Source organism: Lichenostomus cassidix, chromosome 21 (assembly GCF_008360975.1).
Source record: "Lichenostomus cassidix isolate B80296 chromosome 21, HeHo_3.0, whole genome shotgun sequence".
In the NCBI taxonomy this organism is placed as follows: domain Eukaryota; kingdom Metazoa; phylum Chordata; class Aves; order Passeriformes; family Meliphagidae; genus Lichenostomus; species Lichenostomus cassidix.
This window is the reverse complement of record NC_139501.1, coordinates 1,833,023-1,849,953: the sequence shown is the minus strand read 5'-3', so window position 1 is coordinate 1,849,953 and position 16,931 is coordinate 1,833,023. Positions and strand designations below refer to the sequence as shown.

Here is a 16,931-nt window from a genome sequence, read left to right as displayed (position 1 = left end):
CTGCCAGGTGTGGCTGTTCCTCCTGGATGACCACTTGCCTGCAGGTTTGGAGGAGTTCTTCCCACAGAAACAATCCAATTGCTGCAATTCTCTCAGTGTGGCTGCAGCTTTTCCCTCTCCTGGGCTGTTTATCCCATTCCAGCACAGACACAGGGCAATCCTGGCTCTCCATGGTCATCTCTCCTTCCTTTCTGAGCACTTTTTCTCTTTTTTTTTTTGCTGGAACAGAGACCTGGAGCTGTGTGATCTCCTTGCAGTGTTACCCCAGGGAGCATTTCTAAGGGCAGGGAGCTGTGAGGGTGTTGGAGAACAGATCAAAAATGAAATAAATCCCAAGAAATAAATCCTTACACCAAGTGAGAGCTGCCCTGGAGTTCCTGAGGAGCTCTGACTGCAGCAACTCCTGTTGAACATCCCCAGGATTTAATTTTCTGGGTATTTTCTGCTCTGAGGCTGTGGAAAGGAAATTCAGGAACCTTCAGGGACATTTCAGAAGGTTTTTTAAGGTGTGAGGAGGACAGAGCACAGCCACAGTGGCTCATTTCATGGGACATGAGCTGCAGCCTCTCAGGCATTTGGGGTCATCCCTCAGTGAAATCCTCTTTTTGGGAGATCCCTGCTGCTGGCAGGAGTTAGGAAAGGTGCTCTAAAATCAGTCCTGACTGTAAATAAGCATTTTCCTCACTGGAAAGAAGCTGCTTTTCGGTCTGTTCCATGTTTTTTTGGGTAAATATCCAAGGTGGGTGAGAAAAGAGATTATTTTTCTCACCATACACACAGTTTTGTGTTCATTTGTCACCCTGAAAAGTGACTTTTCCAACTGCCCATTTCATTCTGATTTTTCACTCCTTTTTTCCACCTCCCTTTGTCAAAGATTCCCAAAATTTGTGCTAATTGGAGACTCAGTTTCTCCTTCCAGGGGGAGCCAGGCATTAGGGAAACTGTGTCACTCAGATGAAGTGTAGCCCATTTCTGGGCTTCTAAATAATTTTTTTTTTTTTATAAAAACCTCCCCAAAAGCTGCCCAGGGTTTGTGAAAGCAGAGCTTTCATCCCCATCCCTGGCTGGCTCCTCCAAAAGAGTGATCCTGCCTAAAGCTTCACCTTTCTTCTCCTTCCCTCCTCCTCCAAGGTGCAAATCTGACTTGGTAAATTATTCTTGTAATTGACATTTCATGAAGCAAATCAGGGTAAAATGATGGTGAAATTCTGTCTGAGGAGTCTGTGACCTCACTGACAATCACTAGTGGTTCTTTTAAATTAATTCAAAATTTTCTGGTCTCTTATAAATTATGATTCCTCCAGCCTGCTTTGTCTTAAGGCAGAACCCCGAAGGCTGGAGGAAAAAAAAAAAACTCTCCTTTTAATTTAAATTTCCAAAAGGGATTCAAGCTGAGAGAGCTGAGCTTTCACCCATCCTTAATTTCCTCCCACCTTTCCCAGAGCTGCAGTTCACCTGCCAGGGGGTTGGTTTTGTCTCGTGGTTTTGCTGTTGGCAGAAGCTGCTCTGTGTCTCTTTGCTGCTACGTTGAAAAAAAATGTCTTTTAAACATTTGTGTTTGTGGGTCGCTCTGGAAGGAGGCTGGGAACCCCTGGGAGGTGTGGGAGAGCTGAGGAAATCAGGCTGGAGGAGGTTGGTTTTGGAGGGAAAGGATGTTGTGCCAGGTGGTCCTTGAGGATCCTGCTGTTCCCAGAGAGAGGAGGGAGCAGTTTCCCTCTTGAGCAGTGCAATATGGAACAGCCGCTGGGTGCAACTCCAGAAATGTGCATTTCCCACCCTGCAGCCTCCAGGGCAAGGCTGGGGTGGAGGAAAATCTGCATTTCCCACCCTGCAACATTCAGTGCAAGGGGAAAATCTACATTTCCCACCCTGCAGCCTCCAGGACAAGGGGAAAATCTGCATTTCCCACCCTGCAGACTCCAGGGCAAGGGGAAAATCTGCATTTCCCACCCTGCAGCCTCCAGTGCAAGGCTGGGATGGAGGAAAATCTGCATTTCCCACCCTGTAGTGTCCAGTGATGGAGGAAAATCTGCATTTCCCACCCTGCAGCCTCCAGGGAAAGGTTGGGATGGAGGAAAATCTGCATTTCCCACCCTGCAGCCTCCAGGGCAAGGGGAAAATCTGCATTTGCCACCCTGCAGCCTCCAGGGCAAGGGGAAAATCTGCATTTCCCACCCTGCAGCCTCCAGGGCAAGGGGAAAATCTGCATTTCCCACCCTGCAGTGTCCAGTGATGGAGGAAAATCTGCATTTCCCACCCTGCAGCCTCCAGGGAAAGGTTGGGATGGAGGAAAATCTACATTCCCACCCTGCAGTGTCCAGTGCAAGTGGAAAATCTGCATTTCCCACCCTGCAGCATTCAGGGCAAGGCTGGGATGAAGGAAAATCTGCATTTCCCACCCTGCAGCATTCAGTGCAAGGGGAAAATCTGCATTTCCCACCCTGCAGTGTCCAGTGCAAGGCTGGACATGGATTTCTGCCAAATTTCCCCAGAAATCTGTGACAGGAGACAATTTCCCCAATCCCATCCTTGGCTCCCAGTGCTGGAGAAGCTCTGGAGGCTGCAGTGCTGCACACCCAGCTGGTTCTCTTCATTCAATTAAATCAATTTAATTTTGATTTCGTGCTCCTGGCTGGGCTCTGGAGTGCTCTGGCTCCAGAGAGAGATCCATGAGAACACCTCCAAACAGGAGCCTGAAGTGATTGGATATTTTTTATTGTGGAAATTAGACTTTTTTGTGTTTACAGCTGAGCTCACACATCCCCAGCTGAGCTCCAGGGATGTCTGCAGGAGGATGGAAAAGGGGGAGGAAACCCTTTGGGGTGACATCTCCACCCAGGATTTGCACTCTGAGCACTAAATTCGATGGCAAATAGTCTTAAAAGCATGCTGGTGGCTTTTACCTCCTGTTAAAAAATCAGCTTTTCTGAGGAAACAGTGCCCTGGATGCTTTATGCAAAGGTTTTAGTGGATGGCAAGCAGTGATGCACAGATGTTGATTTTTGCAATGATTTTTGTTCTCTCCAAATGGGCAGTTTCCCCTCCTGAGACTTGACAGCTCATGGGTTGATGTAATTGTGGTTTTTTTGGTTGGTTTTTTTTTTCTTTTTTTTTTTTTCTTTTTTTTCTCTTTTTTTTCTCTTTTTTTTCTCTTTTTTTTCTCTTTTTTTTCTCTTTTTTTTCTCTTTTTTCTTTTTTCTTTTTTTGTTTTGTTTTTTCTTTTTTTTCTTTTTTTTTCTTTTGTTTTTCTTTTTTTTTTCTTTTTGTTTTCTTTTTTTTTTTTGTTTTGTTTTTTTTTGTTTTGTTTTTTTTCTTTTTTTCTTCTTTTTTTCTTTTTTTCTTTTTTTTTTTTGTTTGTTTTTTTCTTTTTTTTCTTTTTTTTCTTTTTTTTTCTTTTTTTTCTTTTTTTTCTTCTTTTTTCTTCTGTTTTTCTCTTTTTTTGGGGTTTTCTTTTTTCCTTTTTTGTTTCGTTCCGTCTCGCATTCAACTGGACTGCAACGAGCTCGACTTTCAAAAGTTATTCATTCTAATCAGCGATTAGAAACACGTGTAAAGAATTTTTATGTACAGTAGAGGAACGAAGCGAACAATGATTTTAAATAATAAAAAAAACAAAAAAACCCCTGACTATCACCCACCCTAGAATTGATTCTACTCCAAGAGTGACCTCTTATTAGCATGGACTGCACTGTTCCTGTTTCAATGTCTTATTGCATCATTGAATTCTTTTTTTTTTTCTTTTTTTTTTGTAGATATTGTATGAAAACCCAAGTGTCTGTATAGTTAATATATAGCTGCTTCCGTGTAAATGCTATTTTAAACACTAAAAAGCTTTTAATTTTATGTGAGAACCGCAGTGTCTGTGGTCAGTTCTTTGCACTGTTGATTATTCTTGGAGTCAGGAATGGAGGAAATGTTGGTTAAATCTGATTTTTGCCTCACTGGTGGATTTTTTTGAGGGTTGTTCAGGTGCTGGAGGAGCTCCAGACATGAGCAGGGAGTTTTCCCAGCAGATGAATGTTTGTTCAGCTATTAGTTTGTTCGGTTATTCCACAGAAATATTCTCAATTTTTGGATTTTCCAGCAGAAATGAGGATTCCTGGGACACCCTGTGCAGCCTCTGTGTTTGTCAGGACATGAATCAAGCTGGACTCGAGATTTAAAGGTCTTTTCCAGCCTAAATAATTGTCATTTTCCAGCCTAAATAAGTCTCATTTTCCAGCCTAAATAATTCTCATTTTCCAACCTAAATAATTCTCATTTTCCAACCTAAATAATTGTCATTTTCCAGCCTAAATAAGTCTCATTTTCCAGCCTAAATAATTCTCCTTTTCCAACCTAAATAATTCTCATTTTCCAACCAAAATAAGTCTCATTTTCCAGCCTAAATAATTATCATTTTCCAGCCTAAATAATTCTCATTTTCCAGCCTAAATAATTGTCATTTTCCAGCCTAAATAATTCTCATTTTCCAGCCTAAATAATTGTCATTTTCCAGCCTAAATAATTGTCATTTTCCAGCCTAAATAATTCTCATTTTCCAACCTAAATAATTCTCATTTTCCAACCAAAATAAGTCTCATTTTCCAGCCTAAATAATTATCATTTTCCAGCCTAAATAATTCTCATTTTCCAGCCTAAATAAGTCTCATTTTCCAGCCTAAATAATTCTCATTTTCCAGCCTAAATAATTGTCATTTTCCAGCCTAAATAATTCTCATTTTCCAGCCTAAATAATTCTCATTTTCCAACCTAAATAATTGTCATTTTCCAGCCTAAATAATTATCATTTTCCAGCCTAAATAAGTCTCATTTTCCAGCCTAAATAATTCTCATTTTTAGCCTAAATAATTCTCATTTTCCAGCCTAAATAATTATCATTTTCCAACCTAAATAATTCTCATTTTCCAACCTAAATAATTCTCATTTTCCAGCCTAAATAATTCTCATTTTCCAGCCTAAATAATTCTCATTTTCCAGCCTAAATAATTCTCATTTTTAGCCTAAATAATTATAATTTTCCAGCCTAAATAATTCTCCTTTTCCAACCTAAATAATTCTCATTTTCCAGCCTAAATAAATTAAAAAAAAACCAAAAACCCAACCACAGTTTGGTGAGGCAAATTCCCTCTTTACAGATCACACAGCAAGGGGAGAGTGAATTTAATTTATCATTTAAATAACATAAATCCCAGCATTTCCCACTTGGGTGGATATTAAATGGTGAATTTAGAATTCATGGTGAATATTAAACAACCACAACTTTGGACAACCTTTTCCTGCAGGGCTTGGTGGAGTTAAATCAGATTTTTTTTTTTCCTTTTCCTTATTTCTGGAGTGATGATCAAAAGTTATTTAATTCAAAAGTTATTTAATTCAAAAGTTATTTAAATCAAAAGTCATTTAAATCAAATGTAATTTTGATCAAAAGTAATTTCAATAAGTTCTATTTATTCTCTGCTCTGGAACCACAGCCCTGGAGCAAGGAATATTTGGAATATTGAGAGTTTCAGGTGCACCAGCATGGTGGTGAAGATTCCCTGCAGGCTTCAGGTCAGAATTTTGGGGGTTTTTTTTGATCACCCTGAGGAATAATTTTGGATGGAGTTCATCACAAAAATCTGGGCCAATTAAACTTTGCAGTGCACTAAAAGGTTCTTTTTGGGTTTTTTTTAAATGAAAATATTCACTGGTTTAGATTATTTTGCAAATTCTTTAACTGAGCAGAGGAAGGACTGATTTCCTTCCACATCGTGGAGAGATGGAAAAAAAAAATTAAATTAGGGAATAAAAGAGCAGAAATTGAAAAACTTAATGTAAGGAATAAAAGAGCAAAATATACAGATTCCTGTGTATTTAATAGCATTAAAAGGTTCTTTTTTTTTTTTTTAATGAAAATATTTACTGGTTTAGATTATTTTGCAAATTCTTGAACTGAGCTGGACTGATTTCCTTCCACATCGTGGAGAGATGGAAAAAAATTTAGGGAATCATTAGGGAATAAAAATTAGGGAATAAAAGAGCAGAAATTGAAAAAACTTAATGTAAGGAATAAAAGAGCAAAATATACAGATTCCTGTGTATTTAATAGCATTAAAAGGTTCTTTTTTTTTTTTTTTAATGAAAATATTTACTGGTTTAGATTATTTTGTAAATTCTTGAACTGAGCTGGACTGATTTCCTTCCACATCGTGGAGGGATGGAAAAAAATTTAAATTAGGGAATAAAAGAGCAGAAATTGAAAAAACTTAATGTAAGGAATAAAAGAGCAAAATGTACAGATTCCTGTGTATTTAATAGCATTAAAAGGTTCTTTTTTTTTTTTTTAATGAAAATATTTACTGGTTTAGATTATTTTGTAAATTCTTGAACTGAGCTGGACTGATTTCCTTCCACATCGTGGAGAGATGGAAAAAAATTTAGGGAATCATTAGGGAATAAAAATTAGAGAATAAAAGAGCAGAAATTGAAAAAACTTAATGTAAGGAATAAAAGAAAAATAGCTGTCAGAGTGGGTGGGGAAAAGAAAAAATCTGGTGATGTGACTGGATAGTTCTTTGGTGGCAATGTGAAATTTTTGGTGACTTTTGCATGTTTTTTTGGGATGGAGGAACCTCTGATTTGCAGCCTGTTGATTTCCATGTCCTGCCCTGATTTCCATGTGCTTTGCAAGCGCTGGGAGTGGAACCCAAATGAGTGAGGTGGGATTTGAATGGGTGATTTTTCTTGATGTCACACACAGAACTGCTGGTCCCTGCCAGATTGGGCTTTTTATTTCTGTCTTTGGTGGATATATTGGAAAATTCTTACAAGGGAAAGGGTTTCTGGATGTATTTATTGGATATATTGGAAAATTCTTACAAGGGAGAGCATTTCTGGTTGTATTTTATTGGAAATATTGGAAAATTGTTACAAGGGAAAGGATTCCTGGATGTATCTTACTGGATATATTGGAAAAATCTTACAAGGGAAAGGGCTTCTGGATGTATCTTATGGGATATATTGGAAAATATTGGAAAATTCTTAAAAGGGAAAGGATTCCTGGGTGTATCTTATTGGATATATTTGAAAATTCTTACAAGGGAAAAGATTCCTGTATATATCTTATTGGATATATATTGGAAAATTCTTACAGGGGAAAGGATTCCTGCATGTATCTTACTGGATATATTGGAAAATATTGGAAAATTACAAGGGAAAGGATTCCTGGATGTATCTTATTTGATATATTGGAAAATTCTTACAAGGGAAAAGATTCCTGGATGTATCTTGTAAGAATTTTCAAATATATCCAATAAGGGAAAGGATTCCTGGATGTATCTTATTGGATATATTTCAAAATTTCTAAAAGGCTTGGGAAGGGATTCCTGGATATATCTCTGGAGCTGTTATTAATGAGAAAGGGAAATTTTCAGCAGTGGTTACAGGGAAGTGGCTCACATTGAGAGATGGATATAAAACACCAGTTCTGGAGGTTATTTCATTAGCTGAACCTATTTTTGGCTCTTTTTGGGGGCTGAAATCCAGAGAGCATGGAAGCTGCTCCTCTGGGAGCTTCAGCTGCTGAGCAGAGCTCTGTGCTTTCAGAAAGATATAAAACACCAGTTCTGGAGGTTGTTTATATACCTTTATAAATACCTTTATGAAGGTTGTTTATACAACTTTATAAATACCTTTATGAAGGTTGTTTCACTACCTGAACCTAATTTTGGGGGTTTTTTGGGGGCTGAAATCCAGAGAGCATGGAAGCTGCTCCTCTGGGGGCTTCAGCTGCTGAGCAGAGCTCTGTGCTTTCAGAAAGATATAAAACACCAGTTCTGGAGGTTGTTTCATTAGCTGAACCTAATTTTGGGGGTTTTGGGGGGCTGAAATCCAAATAGGATGGAGGCTGCTCCTCTGGCTGCTGAGCAGAGCTCTGTGCTTTCATAAAGATATAAAACACCTTTATGAAGGTTGTTTATATACCTTTATATAAAGGAATATTGGGAATATTGAGAGTCGCAGGTCTACCTTTATGGAGGTTGTTTCACTACCTGAACCTAGTTTTGGGGTTTTTTGGGGGCTGAAATCCAGAGGGGATGGAGGTTTCTCCTCTGGCTGCTGAGCAGAGCTCTGTGCTTTCATAAAGATGTTAAACACCAGTTCTGGAGGTTGTTTCACTACCTGAACCTAGTTTTGGGGTTTTTTGGGGCCTGAAATCCAGAGAGGATGGAGCTTCCTCCTCTGGCTGCTGAGCAGAGCTCTGTGCTTCCCGTGGTGACCTCTGAGTGCTCCAAACCAGGATTATCTCCTCCAAAAGAGCAGCAGGTGACAGTGACACCATTCACTGCCTGCTCCCCGACTCCTCAGCCTCCTCCTCAACGCCATTCTGGAAATAATCCTCCCTGTTCAGCTCGGGCTTGAACACGAGAATATAGCACTTGGGGACAAAGTAGCTGCCCAGGATGCCCAGCGTGGTGGCCAGGATGGTGCAGATCTGCGTGACAGCCCTGAGGACCGTCCTGAGCGTGGCGAAAATCACCAGGAAGAAGATCCAGACGATGAAGTAGATGAGGGTGGCGAAGGTGATCCCCCTGGCCGCGTTGTACTTGGTGCCCAGGCTCTGCACCATGAAGGTGCACAGGAAGCAGGCGAAGGCCAGGCAGCTGTTGTAGCCGTGCAGGAGGGTGAAAGCCACCCAGGACTTGGTGTCACACAGCAGCAGCACCTCGCTGGGCAGCGATTTGTAGTCGGCCAGCAGCTCGTCGGGGCCGACGCGCAGGTAGCAGAAGCACAGCAAGGCCTGCGTGAGGATGGACGCCACAACCAGCAGCCAGGCCCTGCCGCGGCTCACCCAGCGCCGCAGCCTGGGGACGCAGCGGGGGAACTCGGTCAGCAGGGCGATCTCCAGCGCCGTGGGGAGGAAGGTGGACAGGCAGCCGTTGAGGCCCAGGGCGAAGCTGAGCTGCTGGCCGGCGCACAGGCCGCGGCTGGGCCTGCCCACGTACAGGCAGCAGCTGAGGCTGAACAGCGACAGCGACAGCAGCGCAAAGAGGCTCCTGGTGCCCCCCGAAACCTGGACCAGCGGGCTCTGCAGGTGCCTCAGGAACAGCAGCGCCGTCACCCCGCTCAGCGCCGTGCTCAGCGCCATCAGGGTCCCCAGGGCCATGGCCAGGGGTTCATCCCAGAACAGGAACCGCTCGCTGCGGTCGTGGCACTGCGTGCTGCGCGGTGGAGCCCACTGGTGCTGCGGGCAGGGAGAGCAGCTGGTGCTGTCTGCAGAGAGAGACTGGTCAGTGCCTGAAAGGCTGGGGACTGACAGAGAGCCTGCTGAGTGCCCTGAAAGGGTTGGGGACTGACAGAGAGCCTGCTGAGTGCCTGAAAGGGTTGGGGACTGACAGAGAGCCTGCTGAGTGCCCTGAAAGGGTTGGGGACTCATCAGAGAGCATGGTCAGTGCCTGAAAGGGTTGGGGACTGACAGACAGCCTGGTGAGTGCCCTGAAAGGGTTGGGGACTGACAGAGAGCCTGGTGAGTGCCCTGAAAGGGTTGGGGACTGACAGACAGCCTGGTGAGTGCCCTGAAAGGGTTGGGGACTGACAGAGAGCCTGGTGAGTGCCCTGAAAGGGTTGGGGACTGACAGAGAGCCTGGTGAGTGCCCTGAAAGGGTTGGGGACTGACAGACAGCCTGGTGAGTGCCCTGAAAGGGTTGGGGACTGACAGAGAGCCTGGTGAGTGCCCTGAAAGGGTTGGGGACTGACAGAGAGCCTGGTGAGTGCCCTGAAAGGGTTGGGGACTGACAGACAGCCTGGTGAGTGCCCTGAAAGGGTTGGGGACTGACAGAGAGCCTGGTGAGTGCCCTGAAAGGGTTGGGGACTGACAGAGAGCCTGGTTAGTGCCCTGCAGGTCACAGAGAGCCTGGTGAGTGCCCTGCAGGTTTGGGGACTGCTAGAGAGCCTGGTGAGTGCCCTGAAAGGTTTAGGGACTCACCAGAGAGCCTGCTGAGCACCCTGCAGGCCAAAGAGAGCCTGGTGAGTGCCCTGCAGGTCTGGGGATTGCCAGAGAGCCTGCTGAGTGCTCTCCTGCAGATTCTTCCCCAATCCTGCAGACTGGGGACTCATCAGAGATCTTGGTGTGTGCCCTGCAGATTGGGGACTGACAGAGAGCCTGCTGAGTGCCCTGCAGGTTTGGGGACTCATCAGAGAGCCTGCTGAGTGCCCTGAAAGGTTTGGGGACTGACAGAGAGCCTGCTGAGTGCCCTGCAGGTCACAGAGAGCTTGCTGAGTGCCCTGAAAGGTTTGGGGACTGTCAGAGAGCCTGGTGAGTGCCCTGCAGGCCAGAGAGGGTCTGGTGAGTGCCCTGCACGTTTGGGGACTGCCAGAGAGCCTGGTGAGCACTCTGCAGGTCTGGGGACTCATCAGAGAGAGCCTGCTGAGTGCCCTGCAGCCCTTGGGGACTCATCAGAGAGCCTGCTGAGTGCCCTGCAGCCCTTGGGGACTCATCAGAGAGCCTGCTGAGTGCCCTGCAGCCCTTGGGGACTCATCAGAGAGCCTGCTGAGTGCCCTGCAGCCCTTGGGGACTCATCAGAGGTCCTGCTGAGTGCCCTGCAGCCCTTGGGGACTTGCCACCCCTGTCAGGCCTGAGGGATGGATCACAGACAGGGGTCAGGTGGTGGTTTACATGGTGTTTTTCCTGTTTCCTTCCATCTAAAACGTGTTGGATCTCCAAAGCTTACAACTGGAGCTCTCGTTTTTCCCCTCTACTTTTCCACTCTCCTCTCTAAAGGATCCTTGTATTTCTCACCCCTGTTCCCTTCGCCAGGAAACTTCCAAACAATCCCACAATTTTATCCTGAGCTTTTTTTTCTACCCACAACCCCAGGATTTCATCACACCCCTCTCTCTTGAGCTAAAACAGAAATGCTGTCCTACTCCTTTCCCTCTGGGCTCAGCAGAAGCAAGTGAAGATGTGTGGGACAAGCCTGAGCAGCAGAACAAGGAGGGGAACACCTGGCAGTGCTTCTGGAGGAGATCTCCCAGCTCATCCCTACCTCAGCCAGCAGGCAGAATAACAGTTCAACCCTCAGAATTCCCCAAAGCTCACCTGTGCTGCTCCAGAAGGTGTCTTCAGGGCAGTCAGTGCAGTCATAGCAGCAGAGGTTGAACCCTTTTATCCTCCTGAACTGTCCTGGCTGGCAGCGCCTGAAGCACTCAGATGTTGGCTCCTGGCAAAGGCAGCAGTGAGCATCAGCCACGCTTCAGGAGAATTCCATTGCCAAACAAACCAGAATTAATCAGCTGTGCCATGCTTACCTTTTGGTCCGGAGTGTGGAACTTGATCTGGGACTTGAGGATGTAGAGGGACTGCTCGTAGTCCCCCACGGGCAGGTAGGTCAGGGTGCCGTCCCTCCAGGCCCAGAAGATGAGTTTGTAGCCCGTGTTTGTGCCATGGGATTGATCAAACCTGAAGCTCTGGCTGTTCACCTCGAACGGGAGGGTGTTCATGAAGTGCAGCAGCTGAGGAGGGGATGAAATGAGGGTTGGTTTTGGTGCAGGAGGAGAGGATAATGCTGTTGCTGTTGAGCTGCTAGCAGAGAAAAGAACTCAGTTTTTAGTGGTAAGAAGGAAAAAGAGAGTTTGTTGTTTTGATTTTAATATATATATATAGTTTTTTTAGAGGTTGTTTAGATTGGTTAGCTTGAGACCTCTCCCTAGGCCTGACTGGCCAGGCCTGAGCTGTCTAAATCTTGGGACACTGTTTTAAAAAACATCCAAACTTTATCTTGGTTTATGAAACACAAAAAGAATTCTCATGGGAAAGACTTGTGCTAGCCACATAACGCTGCGAGGTGGAATCAGCTGTCCCTTAGGAGGGATGAGACTGTGGCACCATGTGACAATGTGGTGGTTTGGGTTGGCCCAAAAAATCAGTATTTTTAACATCTAGGAGATGTTAAAAACATGCTATGTGTGATTTTGTGATATAGTGACAATGTGGTGGTTTTGGCCTAAAACATCAGTAAAGTATTTTTAACATCTAGGAGATGTTAAAAACATGCTATGTGTGATTTTATGATGTAGTGACAATGTGGTGGTTTTGATTGGCCCAAAACATCAATATTTTTAACATCTAGGAGATGTTAAAAACATGATATGAGTGATTTTATGATATAATTTAGCAATATGACAAAACCCAGCCGTTTGCCCCCCCAGATCTCTCCTCACCTGCCAGGACATGATGGCAGTTTTGGGACAAGCCTTCTGGGTGCAGCCCAGGGCTCTGTGCAGGGCGTGGGCCACGCTGTACACGGCCACGTGCACCGGCTGCACCGTGGTCACCCTGAGCATGGCCCCGATGTCCCCCAGGGTGACGTTGTCACACTGCTGGCAGTGCGTGTCCAGCACCTCGGCGTTCACCCGCCGGCTCAGCTCCCTGGACTCGCGGCAGAACTCCTCCTGCTGGACGGCACCGAAGAGCTCAGCCACGTACTCCTGGAAGCCTGGCACTGTCCCCGCCTTCATGACAAAGCCCAGCACCGTCCCGATGTTCTGGATGTTGGGGATGGTGACGGCAATGTCCGACATCATCCATGCCTCGGTGCCAATCCAGACCTTCTTTCCCAGCCCCATCCTGAGGCTCTGCTCCAGCAAGCCCTGAGCCGACACGCTGTGTGCGAACAGCACAATCACGCTGGTTTTGGTGCTGTTAATCAACCTCACGGTGTCTTCCAGCTGCCTCCTGGCGCCAGGCTCGGCCAGCTCGGTGGGGATGAAGCCCTCGAAGGCGATGCAGATGCTGTCGCTGCCCACCATGCTGAGGAAGAGCGCCTGAGCCCCTCGGCCATACTCGTCGTCGCTGGCGATGGTGGCAATCCAGTTCCAGCCGAACTGGTTGAGCAGCAGCACCACGGCCTCCACCAGGTTCTTGTCGCTGGGCACGGTGCGGTAGAAGGACGGGTAGAGCTCTGTGTTGCTCAGGGTCTCACTGCTGGCTCCGTAGCTGACCTGCCCCAGGAGAGGAGGGGAGATGAGAAATTGAGGGAAGTGGCCACAGTTCAGGTCGCTGTTGAGCCGCTGGCAGAGTAAGAAAATTCAGGTTCAAAAAGTGGCATCCAGAAGAAGATTTTGTTATTTAATTCCATCTTATATAGACTTTTCAGAGGTCACCCAGATTGGTCAGTCAGAAACCTCCCCCTAGGCCTGACTGGCCAGGCCTGAACTGTCCAAATCTCGAGACACTGTTTTTAACAACATCCAAACTTTATCTCTGTTTATAAAACACAGGAAAAAATTCTCACGGGAAAGACCTGTGCTAGCCACACTTCCCCACTAAATTTCCTACCTCTCCAGCACGTTCTTTACCTGTGGGATGAGGAAGGAGCTGAAGAGCTTGGCGGTGACCAGGCAGAGATCAGATTTGTGGGGCCCGATGACGGCGGTGACGCGCGGCTGGTACTCGGTGTAGTTGCACAGGACCCCGATGCCCGTGGTGCCATTGCGGGTCAGGAACAGCAGGCTGGGCTGCAGGGCCACCAGGGCCTCGAAGCAGGTGTCATACATGTCATAGCCCAGCGTGATGCCCGGCAGCAGGGAGGTGGAGTTGTTGATCTGATCGATGGCGAACCTCATCCCCAGAGCCCAGATCAGCCCGTCTGAGAATAACCTGCGGGAAGAGGTGGGGATTGTGACGTCTGTCCCAACAGGGATCAGCTGATCACACCTTCCTGGACATTTTGGGATCCTGGTGGCCGAGCAGGACATCCCTGGCACTGCCAGCAGAGCATCCCTGGAGCCACCTGGGAGGTTCCTACTCGGAGCACCTTTCCAATTTAATTCATCTACTAAATGAATTAACCTACTGAATCTCAGAGTTCTACTCTGAGATTTCTACTTGTGAGGTTTCTACTCAGAGCACCTTTCCAATTTAATTCATCTCTGCCAGCAGAGTATTCCTGGAGCCACTCGGGAGGTTCCTACTCGGAGCACCTTTCCAGTTTAATTCATCTACTAGATGAATTCATCTACTGGATCTCAGAGATTTCTGCTCTGAGATTTCTACTTGTGAGGTTTCTACTCAGAGCACCTTTCCAGTTTAATTCATCTACTAGATGAATTCATCTACTGAATCTCAGAGATTTCTACTCAGAGATTTCTACTCTGAGATTTCTACTTGTGAGGTTTCTACTCAGAGCACCTTTCCAATTTAATTCATCTCTGCCAGCAGAGTATTCCTGGAGCCACTTGGGAGGTTTCTACTCTGACATAGTTGGAGCACCTTTCCAATTTAATTCATCTACTAGATGAATTCATCTACTGAATCTCAGAGATTTCTACTCTGAGATTTCTACTTGTGAGGTTTCTACTCAGAGCACCTTTCCAATTTAATTCATCTACTAGATGAATTCATCTACTGAATCTCAGAGATTTCTACTGTGAGATTTCTACTTGGGAGGTTTCTACTTGGAGCACCTTTCCAGTTTAATTCATCTCTGCCAGCAAAAACATCCCTGGAGCTTCCCAGGGGAAGGAACTGAGCTAGAGACTAGTTTGTTTAGCTGAAAGGTCAGGACTTTGTGTCCTCCATGCATGAAACCAGCAATTCCCAATAATAATAATAATAATAATAATAATAATAATAATAATAATAATAGTGATAATTCAGGAGAGATGAGGGGTTTTTCCTGGGATTTTCCTCTGCTGTGCACACTGAGCACATTCCCTGCCCCAGGGCTGTGAGGATGGGAGGATTTTAAACCGTGCTTTGCTGCTGCCAGGGCAGGAGGGACATGAGGTGGCTTTTCCTTCTCACAGAGAGCTGTAGTAGGTGCTGATGTGGTGCTGGGAACCGACCTGGTGTAACCCTGGAGGAGATGCTGCTCCTTTGTCCTCCTAAAGTCCTCCTAAAACGTCCTTTGTCCTCCTAACAGGCGACAGCACCATCCCAAAGGGAGATCTCCCCATGGGGAGCAGCGTGTGGAACCAAAAATAACATTTACAGTTTGATTCTTTGATTCCAGCCTGGAAGATTCCTTCTTCCAGAAGGAAGAAAGTGCTGCTAAAAGCTTTCATCAGAACAGGCTTGGCTGTGCCTGAAGTTTGACAGCAGACAAAGCACAGAAACATTACCATTTTGGGATCAGTTGATCTCCCAGGAACTCCTTGATTTTCCATTACCTCTTTCTCTTCTGTGCAGAGAAAGCACAGAAACATTTCCATTTCGGGATCATCTGATGTCCCAGTTCTTCACCCTTCAAACCATTTCTTCATCCCATCCCACCTCCATCAGAACCTTTATTTCCCATTTTCCCTTTCTCTTCTGTGCAGTGAAAGCACAGAAACATTACCATTTTGGGATCAATTGATCTCCCAGTGCTCCACCCCTCAAACCCTTTCTTCATCCCAATCCCACCTCCACCAGAATCTCTTTATTTTCCATTCCCCCTTTCTCTTCTGTGCAGACAAAGCACAGAAACATTTCCATTTTGGAATCAACTGATGTGTCCCAGTGCTCAAACCCTTTCTTCATCCCATCCCACCTCCAGTAGAACCTTTATTTTCCATTTCCCCTTTCTCTTCTGTGCAGAGAAAGCACAGAAACATTTCCATTTTGGGATCAGCTGATCTCCCAGTGCTCAAACCCTTCCTTCATCCCAACTCACCTCCACCAGAACCACTTGATTTCCCATTTCCCCTTTCTCTTTTGTGCAAAGCACAGAAACATTTCCATTTTGGGATCAGTTGATCTCCCAGTGCTCAAACCCTTTCTTCATCCCAATCCCACCTCCAGTAGAACCTTTATTTCCCATTTCCCCTTTCTCTTCTTCGCAGACAAAGCACAGAAACATTTCCATTTTGGGATCAGTTGATCTCCCAGTGCTCAAACCCTTTCTTCATCCCATCCCACCTCCACCAGCACCCCTTGATTTCCCATTCCCCAGCCCTGCCTCACCTCTCACACACCAGCAGGGTGGGCTCGGAGCGAGCTGTCAGGTTCACCGTGTCCTTCCCAAAGGGGAACAATCCCCCCAGGACGAAATCCCCAGGCCTCCTGAACTGAGCTGACAGGCAGGAGGAGCTCAGCGAGGCAGCACAGCCAAAGCTCAGGCACAGCCAGAGCTCAGGCAGCATCGTTTTTTGGGGGAAAAACTTCCCAGGGGGATGTGGGAGAGGGAGGGAGAGCAGGGAATTGAGAGAGCAGGGAATTGAGAGAGAAGGGAATTAATTCAGAGAGCAGGGAATTCAGAGAGCAGGGAATTCAGAGAGAAGGGAATTCAGAGAGCAGGGAATTCAGAGCAGAGAATTCAGAGAGCAGGGAATTCAGAGAGAAGGGAATTCAGGCTTAGCAGATAATTCAGAGAGCAGGGAATTCAGAGAGAAGGGAATTGAGAGAGCAGGGAATTGAGAGAGCAGGGAATTCAGAGAGAAGGGAATTCAGAGAGCAGGGAATTCAGAGAAGGGAATTCAGGCTTAGCAGATAATTCAGAGAGAAGGGAATTCAGAGAGCAGGGAATTCAGAGAGAAGGGAATTGAGAGAGCAGGGAATTAATTCAGAGAGCAGGGAATTCAGAGAGAAGGGAATTCAGAGAGCAGGGAATTCAGAGAGCAGGGAATTAATTCTGAGAGCAGGGAATTCAGAGAGCAGGGAATTAATTCAGAGAGCAGGGAATTCAGAGAGCAGGGAATTCAGAGAGAAGGGAATTCAGAGGGCAGGGAATTCAGAGAGAAGGGAATTCAGAGAGCAGGGAATTCAGAGAGCAGGGAATTCAGAGAGCAGGGAATTCAGAGGGCAGGGAATTCAGAGAGAAAGGAATTGAGAGAGCAGAGAATTCAGAGAGAAAGGAATTGAGAGAGCAGAGAATTCAGAGAGAAAGGAATTGAGAGAGCAGGGAATTAATTCAGAGAGCAGGGAATTCAGAGAGCAGGGAATTAATTCAAAGAGAAAGGAATTCAGAGAG

At 45.7% G+C, this 16,931-nt stretch overlaps 1 protein-coding gene and 1 long non-coding RNA gene across 2 annotated transcripts; one reads left to right on the top strand and one right to left on the bottom strand.

The window, feature by feature from the left end:
- Positions 1-7,033: 7,033 nt before the first annotated feature.
- TAS1R3 (taste 1 receptor member 3) lies at positions 7,034-16,435 on the bottom strand. The gene is made up of 6 exons (XM_085080317.1): positions 15,926-16,435; positions 13,339-13,639; positions 12,202-12,981; positions 11,290-11,493; positions 11,081-11,201; positions 7,034-9,255 (listed from the first exon to the last, which is right to left on the bottom strand). Exons 1-6 carry the CDS (start codon positions 16,102-16,104, stop codon positions 8,324-8,326), a joined length of 2,517 nt encoding a protein of 838 aa, XP_084936443.1. The 5' UTR covers positions 16,105-16,435; the 3' UTR covers positions 7,034-8,323.
- On the top strand, positions 13,639-14,345 carry LOC146428222 (uncharacterized). The gene is made up of 3 exons (XR_014856178.1): positions 13,639-13,779; positions 14,111-14,153; positions 14,303-14,345. It is a non-coding gene; the product is annotated as an uncharacterized LOC146428222 (long non-coding RNA).
- Positions 16,436-16,931: the final 496 nt, after the last annotated feature.